The sequence below is a fragment of the Stigmatopora nigra genome, chromosome 2 (assembly GCF_051989575.1).
Source record: "Stigmatopora nigra isolate UIUO_SnigA chromosome 2, RoL_Snig_1.1, whole genome shotgun sequence".
In the NCBI taxonomy this organism is placed as follows: Eukaryota; Metazoa; Chordata; class Actinopteri; order Syngnathiformes; family Syngnathidae; genus Stigmatopora; species Stigmatopora nigra.
In genome coordinates this window covers 16566031-16575577 of record NC_135509.1, presented here as the reverse complement: position 1 = coordinate 16575577, position 9547 = coordinate 16566031, and the positions used below count along the sequence as shown (strand labels likewise).

The following is a 9547-nucleotide window of genomic DNA, read 5'->3' as shown; positions in this document are numbered from 1 at the left end:
ATGGTGTAGTTTTGTATTAAATTATATCCCGGAGTTCCTCTCCATAGGCCGTGTGGCCTAATGGATAAGGCATCTGACTTCGAATCAGGGGATTGCAGGTTCGAGTCCTGCCACGGTCGAGTTTCTTGAGGTTTCGGCGTTTTCTCCGAATAATTTTATAGTCATTTTTAAAGTTCAAGAGCGCCAATAATAAACAATTGGGTTTTGTTACAAAAAATGTGCATGATCTAAAAAAGTAAATGTATTGGGTACTTTTTTCTCTCCGTATAAAAAATAAAAATATATAATAAACATTATATATGGACGTATATACAAAACGACTTATTTTAGAGTGGAATCATCCTGACACTTCTAACACTCTTTGAAAGCCTGCAACTCCGTGATTGGTCAATCGGAAACACTTGCTTGTGGCGTCATCTCGTGGTGGCTTGACTGACAGTAGAGAAACCGCGAGGGCTCGGAGGAGAGTCAGTCGCTTGATGAAGGAGGATGGGAGGGGGTAGAAGATGCTCATTCTGGGCCCCGAATCAAACCAAACACCAGTGTGGGACATTCAAGTCAGATGTTGCCGAGGGACTTTACAGCCTCCCTCACAAAAAGGTAAGCAAATGTCATTTTTAAAGGAGAATCTGTTCGCCAACATCACGTTTTTCCTGCTTGCGTGTGTCTCTCGTGGTGCATTCACGGAACTCATGATGCATGCTGTCACTTTGAACAAAAATGTATACAACACCGTCATTCATGATCAGGTAGAATCATGTTTAACTTTAAAGCTCGTTTTTTAGACCCAATATTGGCCTACAACATGCCATTGTGCCTACATAGTTGTCGAAGTAGGCCGATGACACAAGTCAAATTAAAAGTGACCATACGGAGGTATTTTAAAACCACGTCAAGGAGACGAAACCAAGTAAAAACACGTCAAATGCAGCAAAAGGCCAGTTCGTGTGGCGTTCACGCTCGTTTTTTTCATTAATTATTTCTGCGTTTATTTCTGTATTTTATTTTTCGTTATTTCTTACCTTGAGGAGGTACATTTGCCATCCTACAATATTTAAAATTATCCAAAATATCGTTCATAAATGTCCCACACTCGTACATTATTACTTCATTTGTCAAAGGTTACCTGCGAAATACGTGGATATTTTCATTTAATTGCGTAATTATATCTGTAGAGAATATGGAAAATAAAAGTATGTATTCAAATGCTTTCACTTCATATTATTTTTTTGTAAAAATGGCCACGTGGAAGGCGTTTCGGCCCATTGTTTGTTTTTCCTTTAACAATTAAAAAAAGGAAAAAACGGGGAATTACAATATGATTAAGAGTGACCTCGTTTTGATAGCAATGTTATTCAAGCACTGTTTTTTTTGTTCTCTCTTTCAATTGTAACAGATTATATGAATATAATTTTAACGTGTAAATGCCTTTCTTTTGTTATGTGCTTCATGATTATTTTGCAAGATGGTGTCAATTGATGTTCACTTCATTTGCTACTACACTAAGAATTATTTATTTCCTTTTATAGATGCTAACTGCACTGTTACGACGATCAGAAAATATAGGGAGTCTGTTTCTGTCTTTGGTTATCTAGCTGTATGAGTATTAAATACCTTTCATAAAGCTAGATAACCGAATGTAGGAATGACTTCCATAATTAACAGCAAGAGAAGATTCGGGCCTCTAACAAGAAGTCAGAAGTAAGATTTTTTTTCTTCTTTTTACAAAATGCCTGTTGATTCTCATTGTGCGTCGTTAAAAATCATGTTGTACTCTATATGGAGAAATATATTCAACTTACAACATGATGTAAATGGATCACACAGTGTAGAATATTCATAATAGCTGTTTACAAGGTTATAAGTATTATCCTATCCTATCAAAAAATCAGTAATGTTGTCCATTGCATTGATAAAAATGAATTAGGTGGAGAAATATTAATGGACACGAATTGAAAAGACCAAGGATATTTCTTATCTTTCAATATAAATGTCATGAAAATGTAAATATGACCACATCTGAGTAATTCAAATTATATTGAAGTGTGCAGTGTAATGGATGGGAATGGTATCATCTCTGAATGTAATTGGATTTCACACATAAGTTTGTTTGGAGGATGCACATCACCAAGCTACTTATCAAATAAGTGATATGAATAGCTTGTTTAAAACAAGGTTGGATCCCAACTAGTGCAGCATTGGACTCTTCTGCATTGCACTGAAGATTAAATAAGGCACAGTGGGCTTTATAAATATTCATATCCAAAGACCCAACACCGAATGAACTCGATCCGACAAACAGGCTCGTCATAATATGCCAACGTGAATCTTTTGATCGAATTTAAATGTAAAACATCTCGCTCACTTTGTTGACAGAAGAAAGAAAGGGGGGGTAACCAGTGCTTTGTGGCGGCATTAATGTCTCCAGGACTACAAATAATACCGTGGAGTGGTGTGGGACCCTGCGTACAACGGGGTTTAAAAAAACACTTGGCATCTGCGTTTAAATGCTGTAACGAATCTTAAAGAGTCTTTGGGATACATTGTAGCGGGACTCAATGAGAGGGGCCGGACCTTCCTAGACAGGAGCTGAACTTTTCAACTTGCTGCTTGAGTGCCATGCAGTCCATATCCATGCCAGCCAATGAAGCCTGAAGAGCCACAAGAGTGAGATGAGTTTGCATTCAGTGTGTTAACTACCTATTGCAGTGGAGGGAGATATCTAATTGCTTCGTTTCACTATAGGATATTGGATATGTGAAAAGGGCCGCGGTTGAGACTCTTCCGCTTTCTAGCTGTCTTTATTTATGGGATGCTCCAAGGCTTCATTGTGTCATCCTTTGTACCTACGCCACATGAATGATCCTAGCCTGGCGCTCTCTCGTTTAAGTGACGAGCAGCTGAATTATATAAGCCACATTGAATCAGACGCCCCAACCAACCAACTAAACGTACATGGGTTTTCTCGACGGAGCTTTCATCGTAGGCAACAATTCAACCCGCCCCTTGTTTTTTTTCTTCTTTTTTCTAAACCCTGATTGATGTTGTCGTTACAGCGTTTCAATTAGCGACATTCGCCTTGAAAAGATGGTGGAAGCATTGTTCAGAGAAAAAGAGGACGAGGTCACAACGCTTCCTCCGCCCTCGCTTCTTTTTAACCACAAGCAGTGGTATGCCATCTGCGCTGCCAGTGACAGACAACCGTGCCCATGCCAGGAGGGCATACAAAGACCTTGGCTCAGATGGATCTCCCCCTCTCTCCCGCCCATCCCGGGTGGCGCTCCGAGCGGCCATCTTGAGAGACGCTGCCGAGATAGTTAAAATGGCTGACTACAAGGTGGGTTGTCGCGTCATTCCTTTTCGGTGGGTTTAGAAGTAGCCGTATGGGATGGATCGCGAGTGTGTGTATGATGGCGGACTGATTAATACAAGTGTGAATGAAGACCAGATGAGATGAATTTCCTCGTTTCCTGTGCAGTCACACATATGGCTTCTCCTTTTTTTTAAAAAGAAAAAAAATCTTCATCTGTCCTCCCGCTAATTAGCAGTTAGTGGCTGATGGGGGGGGGGGGGGGGGTAAGGGGGTAAGGGTGCATGATGGTGATAGGAAGGGGGCTGGGTAGAAAACAAAATTAATGAGCTGGCACTGGTTGAAGGAAAACTGACATCCTCTCTTGTCACGGTGCTCTTTGCACAACAGCATGGTAGACGCCATGTTGTAACCACCTGGCACATGTGATAAAAGGACTTGTTACAAAGTGTAGATGTATATAGAGTTAGGAGGGGGGCAAACTTCAAACTCCCTTTTAAAAGAAAATATTTTATGTTTTGTTAAGACAATAAAGGCAAAATATTCATTGGTAACAATCCACACTTTTTCATAAAAATAAAAAATAGTAGTAATATGCCCACATAGGGGACTGACCCATTGACCCCATTGGAAAAAGGGGGAAAAAAACAAAGGTTACTATATTTTGGTCTTATTTCCAAATGTATAATACTCATGAAAGAATGTTGTTGTTTTTTTCCTGATTCAATTTTGGTCCAGAAATAAATATGACCATTGTAGTGTAGCTATGATCATTTATTATGGTTACAGCCATTCAATATGGCCCAAGAGCCTCCCACATTTTTACGGTCATGATTTGATCTCAACAAACAACGTATTTGTTTCTTTACACACTGTCTCTCAGTGACTTTTGCAGTATGAGCCTTATTGGTGGCTTAATTCTGTACAATACAAAAGCTATATGCCCAAAAATCAGCTTTTGTAAGTAGGAAATCATTCAAAAAAATATTTTTTACTCTGTCAAGGGGTTATCGCGGTGTCTAAGTAAGCATTACAACACTGCTTCTAAAGTTCGATTGCCTTTATTTAGTATCGTGAGAGTCCGAATATTACACACAGCTGCACCTGCATTAACATACACTTGAATACCATCTTTGTCAGTATGTATCTGAAGTGAGCGTCCTGATTTGGTCCAGGTGGAATTTTTAGATGCAGCACTTGTGCTAACGTTGCGGCCATTGCTTAGCTGGCGCGGGGTCTCTGCGGCGAGGACGAACACGTGAGCATGGGTGTCCGTGGCCAACATGTGCAGCTGCCGTGCCTGTGTGTTAATGAACAGCGTTGTGCGTTTTCACATTATCATTCAAGTCCGCTCTCTGCCCCCTCAATAGCTGTTAGCGCCCCCCCATACACACACACACACTGCTGACAGCCCGCCACACCTGCCCCCCTCCCTCTAAAAAAAAGCTAGCTTTCCCACAATTGTGAACGCTGGTGCTGCGGCGGGTCCGGGCTGGGGGGCAGGGTGGGAAAGGCCCTCCAGACTAGACATGAGCAGATGCCTGAGACATTAGACTGTCGTGCGGAGCGCCGAGGTCGGCCCAGGCGATGGGTTTGAATACGTTTGCAAGTGGATGCGTGTTTGATATGTGCAGGGAGGGGTGCGGCGTGGTCTTTGCCATGCCACCTGACTGTTCATTAGTCTATTCAGCCCCCTCGGCATGTCTGAAAGGGATGGAGATGCGATGCTGTTTTTCTATGTGACTCAGTGGCATTAGTTGACGCATTCACACGCCACACACGCACACTCGCCAAACTACATCTTGTCACTCTATCGGTGGCATTTATCAGAGGGGGGAACGCAATTAGAAATCAACCGCATGTACCTAATCTCCATCTGATTGTATGGCGCCTGTAAACCTTTGACTTATCTTGATTTATCCTCATGCAATTGGGTTGAATGTGACGTTTGGAAACATTTTAAGGTGAGAAAAAAAAGGGTGAACCAATGATGGAGGTGACTGATTGTGAGGAATAATGAACCAGACTTTGACACATTGGGAAAATTCATTCTTTAGTTCGTAGTGGAGAGAAAAAAGCCCTTGTTATCAAGGTCAAAATAGGAATCGACACTTTGTAATACTTTGTAATACAGAACTAAAATGACACAAAGTGTCACATGATTTCCATGTTGTTCCTTATCTACGATATGCTTGTACGTTCCAAAGAAATTGTATGCGTTTATTTTTGTTTACTGGGGGGGTTGTGACGTGAAATATCTAAAAAAAAAAAGATTGATTCGGCTGGTGATGAAACATACGCGTCTGTCTAATCTCTGAAAACAAAGAATATTTTCAATCAAGACGATCCGTCTGTGCCCGAAAGAGGATTTAAGACCTCAGCCAGTGTGTTGATTTCTCTGCAGGTTATGTGCTTTGCTGTCAAATACATTACATTTAATGTCCTTTTTCCAGACTCTATGCCATATGTATGTTTTAAGACGTTGTTCTATTTCATGCTAGGCTCACGGGCAAAACCCGCGAGTGTTGAATGACTTCCCATGTGGGTCAGGCGAGGCTCACCCCACTCTTTTAATGCAACTTGGACTAATCTGGCACAAAGCTCAGCTTTAAGTATTTTACAGGAGGATGGCGAGACATTGGCTCGGATTAGGAGGAATCCCTGAGTGTGGCTCCTGAAGGAGATCACAATTAGGTGACTGTACCTTTAATACTCCCTTGTCATAATCCCGGGAGGAGATGATGTCTCAACGTGACGAGCGCTCTGCATCAGACGCCATCATTTATCAGTTTGCTGCAAGACTACTTTTCTGTTAAGTTCAAGTTCACGGGGGAAGACTGCGGTGGTCTCGATAGGCATGTGCGTAGAGGGTTACATAGCCTTTGACCTCGGCTGGGGTTGCTATGGGGAAGAGGCCGGCAGGCATAGTCATGCTAGTGAAAAGGCCGAACTGTCTATGCTCAGCAGCCAATGACACACACAAACCTCCACTTGCATTCTTTGGCTATATCAGCTGAAGAAAGCAGTTTGTTTCTCATAATTCATCCAAGACTATTCATGTGAAAGCTCTAAATCAGGGGTGTCAGACTCGGGTTGGTTCGCGGGCCGCTTTAACGTCCACTTGATTTCATGTGAACCGGACCATTTTAGATATAATATTTAGATTTTTTTTTATATAGAAATGGAGTAAAAGAACTGGAATAAATGCCCTAAATATTCAGTTTTTATAGATCTAATACAATGTTTTTTATGTATATTTTTAGATTTTACATAATGATTTTTGAACTAAAAACAGAAAAAAATGATTAAATTTTTTTGATTATTAATTTGAAAGGGGAAAAACCAGGAAATTTAATATACATCTATACTCTTCATTTTAATTTGATCCTAAAACAGAAATTCGGCACTCATCATTGACTTTCCCAGGCCACACAAAATGATGCGGTGGGCGGGCCAGATTTGGCCCCTGGGCCACCACTTTGATACCAGTGCTCTCCATGGTGAGCTGCAAATGCGTTATATATATACATACACCAATTGATAGATGGTACGCCTTCGTATCGCAAACAAGAATACTCCCAAAATAATGATGAAGTGGACATTTCTTTTCTTCGGATTTTATTTGTCCCAGAAAAACATTCACCCTGTTGATATAAATCCACAAAATCAAAAGTAAGAACCAACATCAAATGATTTAGGGCTGAGAAGTGCTTGGGTTATTTTTTTTTTTAGACTATGGCTTAGTTTTAAATGAGTTTTACTCCAATACAATGGATTTGAATTGCATAAAACAATATATAGTCCGAGTGGTATTCAATGAAAAAATATGACAATACATTTAAAGCCAAATGTCTTCACTGTTAAGAACATAAATAGACTGTTGTGTTTATTGCTTGTTGTGCATCAGATTGATACAATCATGTGACTTTTCCCTAAAATCATCTTTTTCTTCAAAAAGCTGAATAGCTCTACTCAAATTAAATCATTCAAATCTTTTGTAGTCTTTCTTGTTTTTTTTTGTGTATTTTATGACTCCCGAGAAACTGTCAAGCCCGTGATTGGAATAAGTGCATGTCTCCATGCCCCCTCTGTAAATATGTGCAAGTGTGGCCTCATTTAAGGTTGCATTCATTCAGTGGAGGGGGGGTGTTCACGAATAAAGGAGTGTGTATTTGCATATGCTGCATGCTGTCTGCAGAAAATAAAAGGAGTGGGCCAAAAAAAAAAAAGATATCAGAGAGGTGCACAAAGAACAAGGACAAATCCTTCATTGTAGGCTTGGTGGGAGAAAAGGCTCCTGTGAATTAGGGAGTGGGTGAAAATTGACAGAGAAAGAGTTGGGCCCGGTTCCCCGTGGGGATAAAAGCCTTGAGATCCCTCCGTGATGAAGCCTGAAAATTGGACAGTAAAACATGCAAAGGCAAAAATAATAATAAAATAAAAAGACGCCTGTGTTTTTGGAGACTGCAAGCCATTATGTTTCCAAATTATCTTGCTTTTATTTAAACATGTTGATGATAATAAAATGAAATGTTGGTATGCTTTGTTTATGAAATATTAAATACTGTTTTGGTTGGAAAGTTGATAGGAGGGATTTTAATCCCTTTTTATTGTTGTTGTTTGTCTACAGGATGAAGATGACAACTCTGTGTGTACTGTGGACAAAAAAGATCCCTTCTACTCAACATTAGAATATTTATTTTTCTGTATTTTGAATACATTTTCCATCGCATGCCTTAAATAAAATGTGTTCATGTTCAAATCTGTGAATAAAAGCAACATTAAAGATGTGCGCACTGTTATTTCAATGCGATTTTCTAAAAGAGCATAAATGGATTTCAAAATGCTTTAAACTACGAAAAATGACCAATATCGGTTTTTATAGGACTTCATATAGTTCTAATGATTAAAGTTTGTGTATTTAAGTCGCATCGTTGATATAAAAAAATATATTTTAAGGGGTCAGATGATCATATAATAATAATAATAAATGAGTGAAACCGGAAACAATGTTAGATTCGCATCGCCGTTTTGAGGCAACAAATCTTAAATTAGACTGAAAGATGTACGTGTATCGTATATATATGATTATTTTTTTTCTTATTTCGAAAAATCCGTTTAACACCGTGTGTGATTAAATATAGAAGGTTTAAATTAAATAACGAATAAAAGGAAAGGAACGTCCTTATTATAAAGCGTGATATTCTGCCACGCCCATAACAAACATCGCAGTCAAAGTTTCAAATTATGACATCGCATAAGCACATTAATCATTTTTTAACAGAAATGAAACGTTTGCAAAAGCGGTATCCCGTCACGAAAAAGGAATTAAAATACTTTGAAGGCCAATGTGGGGAATCAGAAACAATTATCTCGGAGGCCAGTGTGTTACATCAATATATCCATTTAAATTCCACGTCTTTTCTACAGAAAAAATAAAATTAAAATAAAAAAAAAGTTTCATCAATTTGAAAACGTCAACGTACGGAAAAATTCAAAAAAACGTCCAAAAGCTTGACAAATATAAAAAGGTTAAAATAAAACTAAGTATACATTCTAAAAATCTACCAAAAAAAGCTATAAAAACCCACCTAAACAAAAACAAAACAATATGTATAAAAATAATGAAGGATCCTATAAATCCAGTAAGAATGAAAACAAAACGGTAGGCACCATATGATATATAAATTAAATTGAACTCAAAAGTGGCAAAATGTTTTTATTTTTGACAATTAACCATGCACAGTAATAACTGAAATCCTGTAATTAAATGACAAATAAGATGAAAGTGTGCATGGCAGCATGTTTTCCATATTTGTAGCAGCCCCTTTCTGCTTGAATGCAAAGCAATTAGTGAAAGCAGCTTCTGGAATGTTGAAATAAATGCATTAAGAATATAACTCAGTGATTTGAATCATTCCAAACTTCCTGTTCCACAAACAAGTGCATGCTTCCATTAATAATTACAAGCTACTCCTGCCATAACACCATCGGGATAAAAGTACTGGCTGGCCATTTGAGTTGAAGTTGACCTCAAACACGTGTCTTTATTTGTTTTGGATGAAGAACCCACAGGACAGCAGGGTTCAGGGGTCATAATCAGGAAGGGCCCCTAGAGGACAATAAACAGACCTGAGAGATGCTGAGGTCAGGAGCCAGTCAAAGGTCAAGGGCTGCTAATTAAGAGGATACTTCCAGCCAGTGACCGGTGGATTCTCCAACAGAAAAACTGAAATT

General features: G+C 39.1%; 1 protein-coding gene and 1 non-coding gene across 3 annotated transcripts; both read left to right on the top strand.

The window, feature by feature from the left end:
- The first annotated feature begins 46 nt into the window (after positions 1-46).
- Positions 47-119, top strand: trnar-ucg (transfer RNA arginine (anticodon UCG)). Its single transcript has one exon. It is a non-coding gene; the product is annotated as a tRNA-Arg (tRNA).
- A 336-nt stretch (positions 120-455) lies between these two features.
- On the top strand, positions 456-8100 carry LOC144185660 (uncharacterized). 2 transcript variants are annotated; one of them, XM_077710497.1, is made up of 4 exons: positions 456-600; positions 1530-1701; positions 3057-3337; positions 7941-8100. In XM_077710497.1, the coding sequence occupies exons 2-3, from the start codon at positions 1646-1648 to the stop codon at positions 3319-3321; spliced, it is 321 nt and encodes a 106-aa protein (XP_077566623.1). In that variant the 5' UTR covers positions 456-600; positions 1530-1645; the 3' UTR covers positions 3322-3337; positions 7941-8100. The 2 variants fall into 2 exon arrangements, with proteins under 2 accessions (XP_077566623.1, XP_077566622.1); XM_077710496.1 differs by lacking the exons at positions 456-600; positions 1530-1701 and adding an exon at positions 2419-2982.
- Positions 8101-9547: the final 1447 nt, after the last annotated feature.